This window comes from Arvicola amphibius, chromosome 2 (genome assembly GCF_903992535.2).
Source record: "Arvicola amphibius chromosome 2, mArvAmp1.2, whole genome shotgun sequence".
NCBI classification, from domain to species: Eukaryota; Metazoa; Chordata; class Mammalia; order Rodentia; family Cricetidae; genus Arvicola; species Arvicola amphibius.
This window is the reverse complement of record NC_052048.2, coordinates 64605234-64626649: the sequence shown is the minus strand read 5'-3', so window position 1 is coordinate 64626649 and position 21416 is coordinate 64605234. Positions and strand designations below refer to the sequence as shown.

General features: G+C 49.1%; 1 protein-coding gene across 1 annotated transcript in view; it reads left to right on the top strand.

The window, feature by feature from the left end:
• The window catches only part of Slc4a5 (solute carrier family 4 member 5), a 73343-nt gene extending 53652 nt beyond the window's left edge, over positions 1–19691 (top strand). Inside the window, exons 17-25 of the mRNA XM_038319309.1 lie at positions 2768–2881; positions 6494–6655; positions 7378–7556; positions 8886–8958; positions 14448–14516; positions 15068–15241; positions 15831–15986; positions 18686–18770; positions 19657–19691. Of these exons, the coding sequence (XP_038175237.1) occupies positions 2768–2881; positions 6494–6655; positions 7378–7556; positions 8886–8958; positions 14448–14516; positions 15068–15241; positions 15831–15986; positions 18686–18770; positions 19657–19691 (1047 nt within the window). The remainder of the gene's footprint in view (positions 1–2767; positions 2882–6493; positions 6656–7377; positions 7557–8885; positions 8959–14447; positions 14517–15067; positions 15242–15830; positions 15987–18685; positions 18771–19656) is intronic.
• Positions 19692–21416: the final 1725 nt, after the last annotated feature.

Here is a 21416-nt window from a genome sequence, read left to right as displayed (position 1 = left end):
AAGTGCTGGGATTAAAGGTGTACACCACCCCCACCTAAAAATTTTTATTTCTTAAGGCCAAAGAAAGTACATTGTTTGGTATATGTCCATCTTTGTATTAGGCTAGACCATGTGAAATTACCTGTATTTGACAAAATGGCCAAGTTCATATTATTTAGGTTAACAATTCTTTGATCTGGATGCTGCGATTATAAGGAAAGCAGCAGCTACGGCTGTGCATCTCGATTGTGCTGTGTTTAAACATAAACAATCTTACAACTGTTAGAATCAAAATGGAGCAAGGCATGGCGGCACACACCTTTCATCCCAGCACTCAGGAGGCAGGCGGACCTCTGTGTGTGAGTTCCAGGACAGCTAGCGTTATTTAGAGAGACCCTGTCTTAAAAATACATATTCAGCCTAGATGTAGTAGGGAGGGCTTTGGACCTTTCACAAAGCAAAGTGCCTTACCATCTCTTAAGATTAGAGGGGGGTGGGGTGAGAGGATGTGTAGAGGAAATGGGAGGAGGGGAGGGAGTGGGAAATTGGATTGGTATTTTTTTAAAATGTAATAAGTAAAAATTAAAAATTACATGTATCAGAGATGACTGAGCAATTAAGATCATTTATTACTCTTACAGAAGCCCTGAGTCCAATTCCCAGTACACAAATCAGGCGTTCACAACTGCCTAGCCTCTATGAGCACTGCACTTATGCACGCGCACATACACACAATTTAAAATTAGAAATTCTTTTCACAGAAATGATCCACTCGACTACAGAGATCAGAGTGCAGGGGTCACAAGCAGAAGGGGACAGAGCAGGAGAGAGGTGGCGGGCAGGGCAGGGCAGCAATGCCACCTGCTGTGACGGTGGATTAAAGGCCCTGGCACAAACTGGAGGCAGTGATGTGATACAAACAGCAGAGGCAGTTCATAGAAGGAATTTTAAACTAACTCCCAGGCTTTGGAATGAGCAGGAAGGACAATTTAAACCTTCTCCTATAGGTGGTGCTTTTTAAAAAAAAATATTCATTTTACATCCCGGCCAGAGTTTACCCTTCTTCCTCTCCTCCTAGTCCCTCCCTGCATCCTCCCTCTGTTCCCAGTCCCCAATCCACTCCTCCTCCCTTTCTGTTCAGGATATCAACAAAACATGGCCTATCAAGTTGCAGTAAGACCAAACACCTCACTTCTTAGAGGGACGAGTGGCATTCAGCCACCCGAGATTGAGCAGTAACGGGTCTGTGATGCTCTTAGATGCCCGGGGCTACGTGCTCTACCCTCCGCCGGCAGGCGCGGGTCACCCATTGAAACCCATTCGTGATGGGGATTGGGGATTGCAATTCTTCCCAGTGAATGAGTTTAAAAAAAAAGACTAGACACCTCCCCATGTATTAAGGTCGGGCAAGATGGCCCAATATGGGGAGTAGGGTCTTTTAATTAGTAATTCAAACCATGAAGGTCCGTTAGATGGCTCAGCACACTGGGTCCGATCTCAGAACCCATATAAAGCTGGGAGAACTGAATCTTCAATCTTGTTCTCTGGCCTCCACATGAACACTGTGGCCTGTGCGCCCCGCCCCCCCCCATTGTTCTCCCATTCAGACAGTAATAAAAATAAATGAACAATCGTTTTAAAGTATGAAGCTGTGTGTTGATGGCTGGAAGAGACTTCCAGAACTATAAAACCAAGTGTGGGTATATGTGGAAGGTAGGACCAAGGTGAGGACAGGTGAGTGGGGTGGAGATATGTGTCCCCCCCCCACCACCGTTATGCGAATTTTAACCAGTTACCTGCTGTTTGAATAACAAACAGAAAGGGTTGGGGTGGGGAGGATTAAGTCAGTGTGCTGAGTCTACCTCTATCCTCAAGCGGTTTCCATAAACAGAATGTCAGAGTTCAGCTCCAGCCAGTGGTGGTACAGAGAGGCGCAGAGGGGGCCATGAGTCGTCTGTCTGCTCGGGTGCTCAGCCACAGTTCTGCGACCTGGGATGTCTGTGTGTCTCTTTAGCATCCCTGGCTCTCTCCCATAGATACCTGAAATGTCAGTTTCAACTGAGGCCAACCTTGTCCTCCTTCAGGGGCACTCGGGCAGGTGAGAGGTGGTTTAACAGTGTGAGTCTGCTGAGCTGTGACGTGTCCCCGCGGGTTCCTTTCCACACAGAGAACACATGTGCCTTTAGAACACAGATATGGATGCACCCCTATTATCGCTCCGTCCTGACGGCAACTTCTCTGAAGAGACATAAAAAGACAACAAGTAGACCCTGGGGACACTGGTTCCAAAAGGACGAAGAGCAGGTCCATGATGAGGAACGGCCTTCTGAAAGCAGCGAGAGACTGGAGACTCTTAGCAGATAGATCTGAGAGTAGTCAAGTGTCAGCCCAGGTGGGGTACAACGATCTGTCAGCATGGTTGGAGGAGCTAGGATTTCCTTCTGAGTTCAACTCACCCATATGCTGGGAGGCCAAGGTCAGCTTTTTTTTTTTTTTTTTAATCAGAGTGTGACCTCAGGGTTGCCACTCTGGCCAAAGTCTCCCAAGTTCTCTCTACTGCTACCTTTCACTTGTGCCTCCAAGGTGGTGCCATATTACCTCCACTGTGCAGGAGAGGAAACTGAGGCCTAGAGAGATAGATGGTGGAGATCCCCAAGGTTGCTGATCCTATACGCCCAGGCCTGCCGACTTCTGAACACAACCGTTAACCATGCCCATCGTTGCCGCCAGGAACTGAGTCTTCCAGCAAGCCAGGAGCCACACTCACTCCCTCCTTTCCTCTCTGCAGGTCCGGACCCTGGTGGCTGACTTTTCCATTGTTTTCTCCATCTTGCTGTTTTGTGGAATCGACGCCTGTTTTGGCCTGCAAACCCCCAAGCTGCACGTGCCTAACGTCATCAAGGTTTGCTCCCTGCCCTGGCAGTCACTGTGCCGGCCTCCTGCTAGCAGGCTTCTCTGTTGTGCTCATCAGACTTTCCCCTCTCAGCCCAGAGACCCTGTGTGTGCCCTCGCCCTTTGTGCATTCCCCCCAGAGGTGGCTGCAGACATGCACGGTAGCATGGGCCTGTGAACCTTCAGAGTGGGGAAGGCTGGAATCTGCTCTTCAACCCAGACGAAGCCTCACGCTCTGTGGGAGGCTTTCAGATCCCCCGACTGTGGCCGTCACCAACTGGGCCACCTGAGATCTGTCCAAAGTGATCCCTTAGGATGGTCGACCCCAAAGTGCGGACCCTGTACTAGTGCCGTAGTGTTACATACAGGTGGGCATCCTCATGGCCTTGTGCTCCTTCATGGGGCTCCCCTGCTATATGACTGCCACGGTCATCTCCATCGCCCACATCGACAGCCTCAAGATGGAGACAGAGACCAGTTTCCCCGGGGGGAGCAGCCCTAGTTCCTGGGGGTAGGTAGGAAGGAACTTAAAAATGCAGATTCTCTGCCAGACGTAGTGGCACACACCTTTAGTCCCATCTCTTGGCCAAGGGAGTCAGAAGCAGGTGGATCTCTGGGAATTTGAGGCCAGCGTGGTTTACATAGTGAGTTTCAGGACGGAAAAGGTTATATAGTGACACCTTGTCTCATTTAAAAAAAAAAAAGAAAGAAAGAAAAAGAAAAAGAAAAAATTAAAAATTCTTCCTTCTTTGTTTGTTTTTGTTTGTGGAGACAGGGTTTCTCTGTGTAATAGTCCTGGTAGTCCTGGCCGTCCTAGAACTCACTTTGTAGACCAGGCTGGCCTTGAATTCACAGAGATCAGCCTGCCTGTGCCTCCTGAGCTGAGACTAAAGGCACGCGCCACCACCGCCCAGCTCTAATACAGATTCTTAGTCCTATCCTGGACTTGTATAATCTGAAACACTGAGGCGGACCCTTTAATGAGCTCTCCACACGATGCTGGGCATGCTTAAAGCTGAGGTCCGAGATTCAGAAGTTGCTCCTTAGGGGCTGGTGAGACGCCTCAGTGGGTAAAGGCACTCGCTGCCATGGCTGACAACCTGAGTTCAATCCCTGGGGTGCACGCGGTAGAGGAGAGAATCGACTCCCACAGGTTGTTCTCTGACACGTGCACTGAGGCACATGTACACACACAAACACATAAGATACAATTTAAAATTTTTATGAAAACTTTAAAGAACTTGGAAAAAAATTACACAGTAAGATTAGCCAGCCCCAAAGTCCACCCATCCCAACAGACTTCTATATAGCCAAATTAGTCACTCTGAAGCTGTGGAGTTCCTTGTTTGATTTTACATTTTACCATCAAATATATTTTTATGCATCTAACTACAACCAACCCCCCCCCCAAAAAAAAATCCACGGTAGGGTTAAAAGTAGAAAGGCAGTTCATTTGCATCTTCTTTCATGACTCACATCCAAAATGTAATTTTGCATATATGTGTGAGGTTTTTTTTTTTTGAGACAGGATTTTTCTGTGCCGCACTGACTGTCCTGGAACTCACTCTGTGGACTAGGCTGGCCTCCAATTCAGAGTCCTACCTGCCTCTGTCTCCCTAGGCCTGGGATTAAAGGTGTGCACCACTATGCCTGGCCTCAAATTATAATTAAAAAGGAGAAAAAAATTACCCATTCAGAATTGTTGGTTTGTTTACAGCTAAACACAAACTCTCCCAAACGCACCAGCTATCCAGCCAAAGCAGGGAACCCATGTCTAGAACCTGCCTTTGAAGTCATGTTAGCCTTAATGTAAAACACTGAAAGTTGGGGGACAGCTCCACAATTAAGACCCCTTGCTCTGAAGACAGGAGCATCTGAGTTTGAACCTCCAGCACCCACAACAAAAACCAGGCATGGCTGTGTTTGCTGGCCACCCAGCATCAGAGGGCAGAGACGGGCTGAGTCTGGGTGCTCACTGGCCGGCCAGCCTAGCCGAAATGGTGAGCCCAATGGTGTCAGTGAGAGGCCATGAATCAGGGCGCTGAGGGCTGAGCAACAGAGGAAGACATCTGATAACACTGCTCTGGGTGTGCATGCTCACATACACACCACACGTGCGCGCGCGCACACACACACACCCACACCCACATATGCACACAAAAAAACACACATGCACAAGCACACACACCTCTTTCTCTTAAATGTCCACCTCTGTACATATTCTTGACGTACAAGTCTGAACTGATGTTTGACTTTTTTTTTTTTTTTGTTTTTCGAGCCAGGGATTCTCTCTGGCTTTGGAGCCTGTCCAAATAAACCAGGCTGGACTCGAACTCACAGAGATCTGCCTGCCTCTGCCTCTCAAGTGCTGGGATTAAAGGCATGTGCCACCACTGCCTGGTTCTGATGTTTGACTTTTTAAGACAGCCCTCAGGGCTCCTTAGGCAGATGGCTTTGCAGAGGCAGAGGCAGCACTAGGCTGTTGCAGGCTTTTTCTCTTGGACCACCAACCAGCTTCCAAATCAGGACACAGAATCTTATTAGTCATGAATGCTCAACCTATCTTAGCTCTTATTTCTTGCTAGTATTCACAACTTAAATTATCCTGTTTCTCTTCATTTATGTTTTGCCTTGGGGCTTTTTACCTTTCTGTCTTTCTTTTTTTTTTTTTTTTTTTTTTTTTTGGTTTTTCGAGACAGGGTTTCTCTGTAGCTTTGAAGCCTATCCTGGAACTAGCTCTTGTAGACCAGGCTGGTCTCGAACTCACAGAGATCCGCCTGCCTCTGCCTCCCGAGTGCTGGGATTAAAGGCGTGCGCCACCACCGCCCGGCCCTTTCTGTCTTTCTGTATGGCCTACTTTCACTGCTTCTCGTGTCTGTCTGTCTGTCAGCTGCCTGATCTCTGGCCCTGAGGATGTCTCTCTCCTCTTTCTCCCTCATTCTCCTCCTCCTCTTCTTCTCTCTCCTCCTACTCATCCTTTCTGGCCTCCAGCCCCACCTATCCCTCTCCTGCCTAGCCGTTGGCCCTTCAGCTTTTTATTAGACCAATCAGGTGCTTTAAATTGGCTAGGGGAAACGAATGCAAGGCATTTTTTTTAATTAATTAAACAAACGCAGCATAAACAAATGTAACACACCTTTACCTCGTTAACAAGGGCAGCAGAAACAAGTGTAACAGACTTTCACATAGTTAAAACAGTATTCCGCAGCATAAACAAATGTAGTATGTATTCGCCTAGTTAAAACAATACTCCACAACACTAGGCCCATCAGATACTTTGTTGCTTTGGTCTGCCAGGCCTTATTCTTGCCATTTGTCTTTGTGTGACCAGTGACTACATATGCCCTCCTGGCGGCCCTCTGATCCTCGCCTGTTTTCCCAGGGTGTTGCAGCCGTTCTGTTCTGCTTAGTTCAGTATTCAGTGTGTCTGAGCTCCTTCCCACGCCTGCCTGCCTCTGTGACGCTCTCTAAAGTGGCGGGTTCCTAACATCTTTACAGGGGAAATAAATATCGTAGTTGAAAAGTACCTCCAGGTGGGGAAGAAGAATGGGAAGGGTGGGGACACAGGCAAGTGTCTGGGACAAGGGAGAGAGGATCAGCCCTCTCCACTTCCTCTACTCAGCCCACACGGCCTGACCGAGGCTGGTTTGTTGCCCCCTTTGGGAAGAACCCTTGGTGGGTGTACCCTGCGAGCATCCTGCCCGCCCTGCTGGTGACCATCCTGATCTTCATGGACCAGCAGATCACCGCTGTCATTGTCAACCGGAAGGAGAACAAGCTGAAGGTAAGGCTGAGCCAGGAGCACAGCTGGGGGGATGGAGGAGAGCATTCTTCCTTTCAAACTTGGAGCAGATGGATTAAATCCATCTTTGGTGTCTTTAGGTGAGAGACATGTGTCCTTAAACAGGATCAAGGTGGCTTGGTCTGAGAACCAGGTGCAAGCCCAGGCTGGGTCTTGGTCACAAGCTCTCTCTACACCTCAAAATGTCTCTCTGGCTTGTGCCTCCTGGCGGTGAAACTTGGGCACCTCACATGTGCTGATGTGCATATAGACCTAAAATCGGGAGGCAGAGGAATTTCCTCGGCCCCATGATTCCTGAAGCTCCCCTCCTTGCCTTTGGGTCTGAGAAGGCTCAGTCACCACTACTGCCCCACCTAGTCTGGACCACTCTAGGCTGGAGCCCTTTATCTAAGAACTACAGAGAGGCTGTGGCCAATGGGCACGAGTTCTTCTTCCCAGAGGACAAATTTGGGGCTTTGCCAAGCCTGGCATCTCTCTTCTCTAAACTTGTTTACCTGGCTTAATTTTTTAGACAAGGTGGCAGCTAAAGCCAGCCTTGGGGATAGTGAAACCCAAACACTTCTTAAGCCCCCAGGGTGAATGTCTCCATGGGGCAGCCCCCCTCAGAATACAGTGTGGAAGGCAGGGGGAGCCCTTGAACAGGAAATGGTTGCTATGGGAAGGATCAGGTTCCCAGACTCTTCTCCTGTCCCACTGTCCTGCAGAAGGCCGCGGGCTACCATCTGGATCTGTTCTGGGTAGGCATCCTCATGGCCCTGTGCTCCTTCACGGGGCTCCCCTGGTATGTGGCTGCCACGGTCATCTCTATCGCCCACATCGACAGCCTCAAGATGGAGACAGAGACCAGTGCCCCGGGGGAACAGCCTCAGTTCCTGGGAGTCAGGTAGGACAGAACAAGACACGAGTCACCTGACCAGAAGTAGACAGCTCAGGAGAAGAGAATGTGGTTTTCCTCTAGGTATTTGGGCAAGAAAGACCTTCCCTAATGGCCACCGAAACCACAGCTCTCGAGGAATATTCTGAAGGAAAGAGAAGAAAATTTAATTCTAAGTGATATTTTTTTGTAGTCCTCAGTAACACACACACACATATGCACGCACACCCTAACACTCTAGAACAATGGCTTTCAAACCTTCCAAATGCTGTGACCCTTTAATTCCTCATGTTGTGGTGACCCCCTCCAACCATAAAATTCTTTTATTGCTACTCCATAACTTTGCTGCTGTTATGAATGTCTGGTTGCAGCCCACAGGTTGAGAACTGCTGCCCTAGAGCCTCGCCCAGGGGCCACCTGGGGCCTCTTCTTGCCCTGCCTCCCTTTGCCATTCCCCAAGACCCTCTAGAGGTCTCCCCATGGGTTCACATCCTGCTTAGCCGCCATACCTCTTGAGAGCCTACCTGGATCCAGCCAGGATTCCAGCCTGTATCCCTGGCTTGTCGCTTCTGTTCTTCTCCTTGCTCTCCATTCCTGCCCCACGTCAGGCTCAAACTGGTTCATGCAGCAAAGTCTGTCCGCTGCCACTCTGGAGCCCATGTCAGACCCTGGTGTTCTCCAAAATGGCTGCCCCAGGGAACTTCCTGTGTCCTTAAGACACATGAACTACCTGGTATGCCTTGAGGGAGACCCCTTTGCTTGGCTGAAGTGCTCAAGATTCGCCATGGCAGACCTTTCCCAGTCTGCTCCCCCGGCCTAGGCAAGCTGCCCAGAGCCTCCAGCTCCAGGCTGGTTGTGCCAGGGCCTCCTTGCCCCTGCCCTGCTGCCTCCTCTACGAGCAGCCAGGCTCCTTCCCCGTATCCTCAGCAGCTACGATTCCCAGGGGTTGGAAATTAACACCAAAACAGGGTGCTAAGCCCTTTACAACCTCCCAAAAGCAGCACCTCTACCATTATCTCCACTGCGGTCAGCTCTGAGTGTTCCTGGCCTTGCCTAATGCCCACACATAAATAGCAGAGCCAAGAGTCAGCCTAAGGCCACATAGCTCAAACACCCAGCTGTTAGGTCCTCCTCAAAATATCCTGGCCTAGGTCGGGTGCTGCCCGCCTTTCCTAACAAAGTCGAGGCCTTGGACTGCAAGGCAGAGCCCATTAAGGAACCCCTCAAGTCCGCAGTGTTGGACATAATAAGCTTAAGTCCAGCAGAAGAGCTGAAGGGGCTGGGAATGGCCGCTGAGTGTCTTCCAGGTCCCCCTGACTGTGTGCTCATCTCCGCCAGGGAGCAGAGAGTGACTGGCATCATGGTCTTCATCCTGACAGGCATCTCCGTCTTCCTGGCTCCGATTCTAAAGGTGAGGCTCTGCCCCATCACCCCCAAGCCCAAGGCCACTGGCCTGCAAGCCGTACCAGGCAAGATGTGAACAGGTGCTGGTGTTTCATCGTTCACCGTTTTCTGTGACGCCACGTGGTCTGTTATCACTGTTGCTGCCATGTCTGCTCTGCCCGACCCCTTACAGAAGCCACTGCCACCTTTCTGGGGAGTATTCTTCCCCAGGGAGTTCTGCAGTGTTCTGTTGCTACCTAGCCAAGGATCTCCAGAGCTGGGCCAGTCTACGTTGCCATGGTTTGGGCTCACTCCGGATCTTCTTGCTTTGCCCATTTTCTGAATGCAAACTTTGCAAAGGGGAACCCCCACGTTCTACTTCTCCATCTTGTGTACCCTTGGGCACACAAGTGACTTTCCCTCAAATTTTTGAAGCCCTTCTTACTCAAGTCCAACAGCTAGAGGACACTGTAACAGGGGTGCATTCAAGGCTGTGTCCCTCCGGAGAGCTGCATTCCAGTCAGGGATAAGGTAGTCCTGGCAGACCTCACTACTCCTGTTCTCTGCCACATTCAATTGCCTATCAACGTCCTTTCCATCTGTCAATACCCACACAAGACTTTTCTTCGTGTGTGTACATGCATTTTGTATGTGTTTGTGTGCATCCGTGTGTGTGAATGACTATGGAGACAATCCATGGGAGCCAGAGGTGTCAGGTTCTCCTGGAGTTTGTGAGTCACCCAACAAGGGTGCTGAGAACCCAGGTCCTCTGCAGGAGCAGTCTGTGTTCTTAACCCCTAAGCTCTCTCTTTGGTTTCTCTACTTTATTTGTTGGAGCCTGGGTCTCTCACTGAACCTGGAGGTCACAATTTGGCTAGGCTGGCCAGCCAGCTCAAGGGTTCCTCTCGCCTCCACCTCCGCAGCGCTGGGGTAACAACTGTTTGTCTCCTCGCTTGGTCTTGTCACTTGGCGCTGGGGTTTGAGCTGAGGACCCTGTGTGTCATGTGGTAAGCGCTTTACTTAAGGAGCCGTCTCTGCCACCCAGGACTTTTCTTTCTATTAAGCTTCGTCCACTTTTGTTGCCCTTCCCTCCCTCCACCTTTTAGTCTCTTAAAACAGCTGGTTCTGAGGTGGCCTTGCATGGACAGGTGCACCCGATTCACTCACTGTGACAAGTGTTTGTGGCTTGAAAATAGATGCTGGGCACATCCGAGCAGTGGGTGCACCACTGGGTCCTTCAAAGGAATGTCTCCATTGTCTATGATAGGTCACACACAGATGGGCAGCTACTGATTGTTTATTTTACAGAGGCTCTCTGCAGGCCCGTAAGATAGTTCATGAGTTCCCTTGTACCTGCTTCTAAGGCTGCCCATCTGTGTTTGATACCCTGGACTATCTGGTCAAAGGAGAGAACCAACTCTAGAAGTTGTCCACTGACCTTCATACATGCTCAGTGACCTGCACACAGGAACACACACACACACACTTGCACACACAATAAATCAGTCAATGTAAAAAAACAGAGGCTAGAGAGATGACTCAGTGGTTAAGAACATTGGTTGCTCTTGCAGAGAATTGTTGTAAAAGGAGCTGCGGACCACTTCCCACCGCCCAGCTCCCAGCTGCCGACTAGCTTTATCCAAAATAATTACACAGAAACTGTATTCATTTAAACATTGCCTGGCCCATTAGTTCTAACCTCTTATTGGCTAACTCTCACATATTAGTTTAACCCATCTCCATTAATGTGTATAGCCACTTGACTGTGGCTTACCGGCATGAGTCTAACCAGTGTCTGTCTCAGAGAGGAGAGCCATGGCGTCTGCCTGACTCTGCTTTCTTTTTCCCAGCATTCTGTTCAGTCTACTCCACCTATCTAAATTCTGCCCTATCAAAAAGCCAAGGCAGTTTTTTTATTTGACCAATGAAAGCAACACATAGAAAGAAGACCCTCCTACACCAGAGAACCTGGGTTTTGTTCCCAGCACCCACACAGCAACTCACCAACATCTGTAACTCCAGTTCCAGAGGATCTGATACTCTTGTCTGGTCTCAGTGAACACCAGGCATACATGTTGTGCCCATGTACACATGTGGGCAAAAAACACTAATACATATAAAATAAAAATAAATCTTTTTTAAAATGAGCATATTATGTTTTAAAATGTGATTAAATGAATACAAGTAAAATAAAGCACATTTTTAAGAGTCAGGCCTGTAACTTGGGAAAATGAAGCAGAGTCACAAGTTCAAGGCCAGCATGTGCTACAGAGTGAGTTCAGTGCTGACTTAGGCACAAAATAAACAGGGCAGTGAAGCCTGGGGAAGCAGAGTCGTGGTAGGATGTCTGCCTAGCACGTGCAAGGCCCTGATGCGATCACAAGCAAACCAAGAAGAGCCATTTTATGGTCCCAGGGATGGAATGCAGGGTCTCACGAATGCCAGACAGTGCTCTGCCACTGAGCTATACTCCCAGACCATAGAACCACCTTCATTCAGTCTTTAAATGTTAACTTGTGTGAGTGTGTTTGTTCGTGAGCATGTAGTATGTGACATGTGGCAGTCAGAGCACAACTTATAGTTCTCTCTTCTCACCTCGTGTGTCCTGTGGATTGAACTTGGATTGTTGGGCTCAGCAACAAGAGACTGTACTTACCGCGCATTTCCCTGGCCCCAAAGTGTATTTTTCTTTCTGTTTTTTTTTTTTTTTTTTTTTTTGGTTTTTTGAGACAGGGTTTCTCTGCAGCTTTTTTAGAGCCTGTCCTGGAACTAGCTCTTGTAGACCAGGCTGGCCTCGAACTCACAGAGATCCGCCTGCCTCTGCCTCCCGAGTGCTGGGATTAAAGGCGTGCGCCACCACCGCCCGGCTCCCAAAGTGTATTTTAAATGCCCATGGAATATTCGCTTTTCTGAAAAGGTCTCCAAAGAACCATCAGTGTCTGTCCTGACACTGTTTGGCAAGTGGTTGTGTCAAAAAAAAAAAACAAAAACAAAAACAAACAAACAAAATAAGCAACAAACAAAAAATCCACTAGTCTAAAAAGAGTGTGATTTAGTGACCAAACGTTCTCTCAGCATTTAGCAGGCAGCTGCTCCTGTCTTCCAGGAACGTTTCAGACTCCAGCCCAGCTGTGGGCATGCTTAGCTAGCTTTTTCTATGTGTTTGAACTGACCACAAAAGAACTAGAAAATTCTACTACGGTCTCTATTCTTTCATTCCATTTACAATGCGGTGGATTCTTTTATGGGCACACTTACTTCACCCTGTGTATAATGGCCAGTCTTTTGGGCTCATAATTTTGACATCTGCTTTGTCAGTGTTCTTGTCTAGGGCATCAGGCCCACAGCAGGTTAGGGAAAAGAACTGAAATGGGGAGCAGCGGCACGGTGCTTACCTAGCCTGGGTGAGGAACTGGGCTCCCTCTGCAATGGGGGATCGGGACCGGAGGAAGCTGTGCACCTTCCTATAAATAAAGGCTCTGGTGGCTGCAGAGGTGACTCAGTAGTTAAGTAGTTAAGTAGTTAAGTAGTTGCTGCTCTTCCCAAGGTCTTGAGTTTAGATCCCAGCACCCGCAGCAGGTAGCTCATAACCACCTGTCACTCCAGTGCCGGGGACTCCGGCTCCCCTCTTCTGGCCTCTGAGAGCGCACACACGTGGCATACACTCACATAAAAAACAAAGTAAGATAGTTGTTTTAAAGCTAGGATTTCAAAACTATTAAGTTCTTTCCTGCCAGGACTCAACATCTGCGTCTCTCACAAGAGCCACAGATGAGGGCCTGAGAGAATCCTGTCCCAGGAGGCAGAAATGCAGGCTGGGGTGTTGCTGGCAGGGACTCCGCAACTGTGAGGAGGCAACAAGGGATGCGGTACCCCGAAGCTGTGCCAGGAGCTTCCCAGGGCTCTGGGTGCCAGCAGAAGGCTTGCTGACCATACACAAACCCCTGGGCTCCATTTTCATCCCATCCCAGCGCTGCAGACCATGCAGTTTGAGATCTAACACTGCATGCCTCTAATCTCTTTGTTTTCTTGATTTTGATTAATTTTTAAAGACTTTTATTTATTTATGTGTGTGTATGTTGGTGTGAGTGCATACCACATTGTTTGGATGCCGTCCAAAGCCAGAGGGCATTGGGTTTCCCTGGAGCTGGAGTTATAGGCGGTTGTGAGTGCTGGGAGCAGAACGCAGGTCCTCTGGAAGAGCAGCAAGCACTCTATGTCACGAGCCACCTCTTCCTCATACGGCCCTTGTTCCTCTGTTCTATGTAACCCTGAGTGGCCTAGGACTTGAGATGTAGACCAGGCTGGTCTCAAACTCTCCACAGTCCTGCCGTCCCAGCCTCTTAAATGCTGGGATTACAAAGATGAGCCATGCCAGGCAGGTGATGGCTCATGCCTTTAATTCCAGCATTCGGGAGGCAGAGGCAGGCAGATCTCTGAGTTCAAGGCCAGCATGGTCTACAAAGCAAGATCTAGCACAGGCAGAGCTATTTCACACAGAAACCATGTCTTGGAAAAACAAAACAAACGGACAGACAAACCCAACAAAACAAATGAAAAAAAAAAAACCAAAAGATGAGCCATAATACTGGCTTATTAATTTTTATTTAAGATTTTCTTTGAATTGCTCCCATACTTTGAATGCAGTTTGCACAGTGATAACATATTGACTTTCTATATTGTTTTATAATTAGGACACTTTTCACAAGGTTAGCAGGAAAGGCCATCTGAATCCCCTTTTAACTTTTAGCTCAAATGCCTTGGGATTGAACTTTGCAACATCTGGATCCAAATATTTCTTAGTGGTTAAATATTGAAAGTCTAACTTAAAAGAGATCACTTGCTTGCTTGGATGTCTTGGCACTCTTTTTTCTTTTAAAGATTTATTTTACTTTAAAAAATTAATGCAAATGTGTGTCTGTGTGTGGGTATACACACATGAATGCAGATGTCTGTGGAGGTCAGAAGAGAGCATGAGATCCCCTAGAGCTGGAGTTACAGGTGGTTGTGAGCCACCTGATGTTGGTGCTGGTGTCATCCCTCCAGCCACCGTCTCAACATTATCAAATGGCACCTATAAGTTATTGATATCAAACTCTGTGTCTTCCAAAGTGTTCTCCCAGGACTACCCAAGAGCAAGACAGGCTCTTGCTCAGCTCACCGGGGTTCCCAGCCCCTTTGGTGGCTGTCAGCTGAAGCAGACGTGAGGAGGATCTGGTAGGATTGAGGAGTGCTCGGTCTGTGTAGCTTTCCCTCTTGTTGGAAGGAGTAACCCATGTCATATAGGTTTTGAGTGGCTGGGAGAGCAGCCAGTCCTGGAAAGCAGCTGCCTGCTGGCTTGGCTACCCAAGCTGGAGGAGAGTTCCTCCACCCTCATGGTTCTCCTCACATCCTCTGGCTTCAGATCTGCTCCCCCAGAGTGCAGCTCTACAGCACCCTCTGTGGTTGGCTAACACCGCTGTCCATCACCAACTAGCCCAGGACCCTCCCCAGCCCAAACCTTTGCTCTCATTCCAGTACATCCCTATGCCAGTGCTCTATGGAGTCTTCCTCTACATGGGTGTAGCCTCGCTGAACGGCATCCAGGTAAGGTCCTCCCCAGGCTGATGTGACCTAGAGTCAGAAGTCCCAGTTGTGTGAGAGGATCATGGTAACGATGCCACTTCCATCGACTGTGTCGACGAGATGACTCCATAGGTACTTTACATGTACCGTACAACCTATGTGATTGGGCCCTTGGATCCCCATTTTACAGGTGGAGAAAGTGAGGCAGGTCAAGTTAACTCTGATGAACCTTTCCTCCCTGCTTCCCTAAAGTTACTCTATAAAAGACTTTTTGCCTTGTTCTGACTCACATGAGGCCAGGGTCCCCAGGCAGTTTGTGCCGCAGTTAATTGCTTTTTCCTTAAATAAGGACCGTGTTCATGTTCCTGTAGTCACGATCTCCAGACTATTTCCTTCATCCAGTGCTCAGGGCCCCTGCCCTATGTGATACATGCATAGATAGCAATAGCCTCCCATGATCGGGAGTCCCTTCTCTGAGGCCCTACCAGGCCACCACTTCCCCTAGTCCTTTATGTAGCCTTTGGCCCAGGAGTCTGACCTCCCGGTTGAGTCCTATGCCATGTTCTCACCAGTTCTGGGAACGCTGTAAGCTTTTCCTCATGCCAGCCAAGCACCAGCCGGACCACGCCTTCCTGCGCCATGTGCCCCTTCGCCGGATCCACCTGTTCACCCTGGTGCAGATCCTCTGCCTGGCACTGCTCTGGATCCTCAAATCAACCATGGCTGCCATCATCTTCCCGGTCATGGTGAGGAGAGTGTGGGCTGCTCAGAGGACTGGGTGGGGCAGGGCCACCAGGAGGTTCAGGGCCAGGTAACAGAGAAAAGTGCCACAGTAACAGGATTCTGCGGGGACAACCCGTGTGCTGTCTCCAGGGCTCCCCGGGTAGGCACGTGGAATAGGGGAGGGATCGGAGAAGCAAGACAAAACAGAAAGCCAAGCTCCCATGTTGAACTTCAAGCTGGTTGGAAATAAAAGTATAATAATAGTAAACAAACAACAAATACATAAATAAATAAAATAATAGTAAACTTTTCATCATGTAAAACAACTGCGTTCGAGAAGATGAATGGATCATGTGGGCAGAGACCAGACTCCTAGATTCAAGAACTCGAGAGTGCACACTGGGCAGGGCGGCACTGGCTTTAATCCCAGCACTAGGGAGGCTGTGGTCTCTGGGGCTTGCTGGCTAATTAGTCTTGGGGACATCGGAAGGGCTGCAAAGACACTGACCACAAATGGTCCCTGAATTCAGCCAGCAGAGGAGAAAACGCAAGCTCACAGCTTTCTCTGAGCTCCCACAAAACTCATCCTTTCTGCCCATCTTCCCGTCCCAGATCCTGGGCCTTATCATTGTCCGAAGGCTCCTGGACTTGATTTTCTCCCAGCACGACCTGGCCTGGATTGACAACATCCTCCCAGAGAAGGAGAAACAGGAGACAGACAAGAAGAAGAAGAGAAGGAAAGGGGTCCTTGAAAACACGGATGAGGAGGTGGGGAAGCTGAGTGGCCTCGGCAGAAGCCAGAGACTGGGAGACTCTCCCCTTCTGCCAGGGCGAGGGGTGGCTCTTTGGGAGGCCTGCAGCAGTACCTGGCACAGGAGGGATGTCATCTGTTTTGGTCTTGGGTGTTGAGAACCCATTTGTTCCTGGGAATATCCTCAGGGTGGTCTGAGTTGGTGAGCAGGTCTAGGAACAGGTAATAGCCACATCCGCCCTCCCATTACTGTGGGTTCTTGGGACTGTTTTCATCAGCAAGGCAAGTGCCTGGGGCAGAATGGGCTCCAGTGTAGAAGGCAGTTGTAAGGAGGGTCTCCAGAGAAAGGCACAGGCCTTGCGGGAGGGGTGTTCAGTGGGAACTTACAACTAGCCTAGACTCCAGGTAGGTGGCCCTGGTAGCAAGCTTGGCTTGGGCCTGCCCATGGGGTATTAGGAATGGAAGAGGGAGAAGCACGTGTCTTCCCTGAAGGTAGAATAATTACCTGGTTTCCTCATTTGCCCCTTCCCTCATCCATGCTTTTGCATCTCAGCCCTGAAACCATCAGGGACTCAAGAGCCAAGGAGTTAGTCCACACTGTACAGTAAATCTCAGAACATTAGGCAGAAAGATCTTCAGATTCAGGCACTCGTTGTAAATGATGACAGCTCTTCCCCAAAGGGAACAAGACCTCCCAAGATGGATACACAGCTGACTGTCTGAGAGAATTAAGAAAACCATTCCTGCTTTGATTGTGCCCTTTCCTGATACCCTGCCTAGTTCCCAGTCTCCCCCAGTTGACTCAAACCCACAATCTTCATCTTCATTTGCGAATGAAAATTGTTCACAGGCAAATCCTCAATGAGCAAGCTTAAGTCATCCACTAACTGTGGTGGCTTTCTCATCCTTAATTGCTATCCTCTTTCAGGAAGAAGGAGCCCTCAAATTTATTTCATGTGCCCTTTTTGACAAAAAGAACTTGCAAAGATAAATTTCTAAAAACAAAGAAGTTTTTAAAACAAAGGGGTTGGGGCTATAACTCAGTTAGTAGGGCACTGGCCTAGCGTACATGAATGAAGCCCTGGGTTCAATTTCTAGTGACTTATAAACCAGGTATGGGCATGCATGCCTGTCTTCCCAAGACTTAGGAGGTGGAGACAGGAGGGTCAGAAATTCAGGGCGTCCCCAGGCACAGGGTGCATTTGAGGCCAGTCTGTGGAGGAAGGAAGGGTGCAGGAAAAGGAGGGTAGAGCCCAGTTGCCTTTTTATTTTAAAATTTATCAATTTTAAATTATTTTATTTTAATTTATCAATTAAAGGTGGTGGCGCACACCTTTAATCCCAGCACTCGGGAGGCAGAGGCAGGCGGATCTCTGAGTTCGAGGCCAGCCTGGTCTACAAGAGCTAGTTCCAGGACAGGCTCTAGAAACTACAGGGAAACCCTGTCTCGAAAAACCAAAAAAAGGGCTGGAGAGATGGCTCAGAGGTTAAGAGCACTGACTGCTCTTCCAGAGGTCCTGAGTTCAATTCCCAGCAACCACATGGTGGCTCACAACCATCTATAATTAGATCTGGCATGCAAGCATACATGGAAGAATGTTGTATACAGAATAAATAAATAAATCTTTGAAAAAAAAAAAAAAAGCCGGGCGGTGGTAGCGCACGCCTTTAATCCCAGCACTCGGGAGGCAGAGGCAGACGGATCTCTGTGAGTTCGAGGCCAGCCTGGTCTACAAGAGCTAGTTCCAGGACAGGCTCTAAAAAAAAAGCTGCAGAGAAACCCTGTCTCGAAAAACCAAAAAAAAAAAAAAAAAAAAAAAAAAAAAACCAAAAAAAAAAAATTATGTGTGGGTGTGACAGTGTGTAGGTATGTGGCTATGTGCGTGTGAGTGCCTCTGGGGGCCAGGAAAGAGCGTTAGGTCCCTGGAGTTACAGGTGACTGTGAGCTGCCCAACATGGGTGCTAGAAACTGAACTCCAGTCTCCCATAAGTGCGGCTGGAGATCTTCACTGTCGTGCCATCTCTCCAGCCCTGCCCTCACCAACCGTCTTTTAAAGACCAATGCTTTTTCATTGTTTGGGTTTTTTTGTTTTGTTTTTGTTTTTTTCTTTTTCAGCAAACATGAGATACTCCCATGTGCCAGGAATTACTCCAGGGCTGAGAAAAAACACTTGTGCATTTTATGATACGTATACTCAGCAGAAGAACGAGATCTGAGTCACAGACATGCATTTTAAAAGGGCCTTTAAGAGCACCCCTGGCCGGGCGGTGGTGGCGCACGCCTTTAATCCCAGCACTCGGGAGGCAGAGGCAGGCGGATCTCTGTGAGTTCGAGACCAGCCTGGTCTACAAGAGCCTGTCTACAGGACAGGCTCCAAAGCCACAGAGAAACCCTGTCTCGAAAAACCAAAAAAAAAAAAAAAAAAAAGAGCACCCCTGTAGTGTGAGTCACTCACAGTGACTGCATACATGGCAGATTAGGCTGTTCAGAGTGACATTCCTGGCCGAATTCCTTCCTGACTCTTGGGTCTCTAGAACAGTGGGTTACTGCACCATGGTGCCTCTGTGGGCCGAGTGTTTGCCACAGCCCTCACTATTTGGTCTGGGTGGGAGGAGAATGGAGGTTTGCACCGTGCGTGTATGGATTTTCCGTCTCAGTGAGGAAGCCCGGGGGGTTGTGCTGGTGTTTATCTGCTTTCCCACTGTTTTTCTCCAGCCCCAGTTCCTTCCTCCCTCACTTATAAAGATCCCCATGGAAAGTGTCCCATCCGACCCCCAAAACGGTATCCACTGCATTGCCAGTAAGTAAAACACCTGCTGTCTCTCCCTTCCTACTCTCTGCCAATCTTCCATCTACTCCCCAAGGGAACTTCCCCCTGTAGCTCAGTGGTCAAACTGTTTTAGATGCTGAGGACTCCTGTCCTAGGGAGAAAGAGAGGTGACTGGCCCTGAGCACAGGATCTCCGCACGTATGGAGACCCCACCCCACAAAAGAGCATCCTGCAATCTTCACTTTAAACATGATCCCTACCCCTAACTTTCCTTTGGACCCCGTGCCTCTGCTGGTCTCGCCTTCATTGTTTTAGAACATGTCAGTCCAGGTGTGGCCCCTGGAATTGTGATGACTGAGAGCTCCCACCAGGGCTGAGTGTTCCCCGGTAGAGAACCATCTGGGTGACTCCAGGCCTGAGATTAGGCTGCGATCCTGCCTGCCGCTGCTGACGGGGAGGTTGCTTAGGCAGGGTCAGCTTTTGCTCTTGAAGACCCTTCTGGGTCCTTCACAGCCTAGTGACAGACGGTCCAACCTGTCCTTGGAGTCTCCTGTCATGGGACTTGTCACTTCCCTCAAAGACAGGTCAGGTCTTGGTGAACAGCACATCCAGCCGCACCCTCGGGGGTCAGCACAAGGTCACTTCAGGTTCCTTCCTCTCCTGGCCCATTTCTGTCGTCCTCTCTAGTCCTTGCCCTCCCCATGCCTCAGTTCTTCCTAACCGGCTAAGAACCCCCATATGAGGGATTGAGCCTGATGCCACCCATCTCTGTGAGGCCCCCGTACTCCTCATGTACAGCATTGACTATAGGGTTGAGGAGCAGAAACCAGACCTGGTGAGGAGGTACTGGAGAGCTAGAATGTTCCCCTGTACCCTCCTGGACCTTCTCACAGCTGGCATTTCCATCTCCCTCCAGGAAAAAGATCTTCCAGTTGGAGTTACTCATTCTGACTCTTCCTTCAGTGGCTCGGAACTGGATCGAAGGTAAAGGCTGTTGGGTCCTTTTCCTCTTCATGTGCATGGGTGTGGTGTCATTGACTGGGCTGTGAACAACTTCTCAGAGGGCACACTGGTACATGACTCCCTCCCCCAGCAGCCATAAACTGCCAGTAGCTTCCTAGCTATGGGCAGGGCCTCATGTGAGGCAGAGTATCAGATAAGAGATTAAGCAATGGCTGAAGGCTTGAGGGGCTAGGGCAGCTTTGCTGGCCCACCGCTGGGAGATAGGTGGTAAGCAATCTGTTTCTGGAGATCACGTAATAAATGTGTGTTCTCGTTCACGTCAATGTGGTTACAATGCACAAAGGAATTCAACTTTAGAAAAGGAACTTACTGCAAAATATTGCACTGAATATTCTGTGGAAACACAGAAAAAAGAAAACAATGTAGACACCAGTGAAAGCATGGCTTAATTCTCTGTTTCTGAAAGCTTGGATGGATAAACACAAAGGATCAATGCACAAGGTACTCTAAGTAGGAGATCAACAGTGGGGTTAGTCCCTGCAGGTAGGAAGAAGGATTGGGGAAAGGGAACCAGAAAGGAGAGATTAAGTAGAGATAGAAACATTCAGGACATGGACTAGGGAGTAGCTCGGTGGTTGTTCCTGCCTATCATGTAGACAGCCCTGGTTCAAACCACAGGGCTTTATGAAACCAAGAATGGGGGCACATGCCTATAATCCCAGCACTGAGGAAGCAGAGCCAGGAGGATCAAGAGTTCAAGGCCATCATGTGCTATGGAGCAAGTTAAGGCCAGCCTGGGTTATATGAATCCTGTCTCGGGAAAAAAAGTTTTCTTCAGACATAGTCAAGGCTCAGAAGCCAAGAACCCCCATATCAATGGTGCTCTTGCTGAGGTACTATGCATGAAGAGAGTCTTACATATAGCAGGTCCTGGATAAGACTTGAGCTGCTTGGGTGTCACAATGTCAGAGTGTGGGTGCCTGTAGAGGCCAGAGAGAACATCAGATCCCAGAAAATACATCTTTAAGTTAAGATTTTAAAAAGCGGGGGCTGGAGAGATGGCTCAGTGGTTAAGAGCATTGCCTGCTCTTCCAAAGGTCCTGAGTTCAATTCCCAGCAACCACATGGTGGCTCACAGCCATCTGTAATGAGATCTGGTGCCCTCTTCTGGCCTGCAGGCATACACAGACAGAATGTTATATACATAATAAATAAATAAATATTAAAAAAAAAGATTTTAAAAAGCTTACCCTAAATCAGATCTCCACCCCATCTGCAGGCAAGAGCCTAGACCAAGACAGGGAATTTTTGAAAACCTGTTAAATTACACAGAGCCACAGAATAAGTTCATAAAGGCTGAGAATTTGGTGAGCTAGAGATGGCGCTTGCCATATGCGCTGGTGTTCCCCGAATCTGTGAAAGCAGATGGAAGTAAAGGAGGGGGTCTCTCCAGAGAGCAAAGAGCTCAGGCTAGACATAGATGATGCCTCAAAGCTGGAGGCGTGGGGACTGAGGGCTGGGGGAGGGGCTAGGGGGAAGGGTGGGCTGGAGAGATGGGGAACTGAGAGATAGGGGAGGGGCTGGATGGATGGGGGTCAGAGGGATGGATGGGGGTCAGAGGGATGGATGGGGGTCAGAGGGATGGATGGGGGTCAGAGGGATGGATGGGGGTCAGAGGGATGGATGGGGGTCAGAGGGATGGATGGGTCAGAG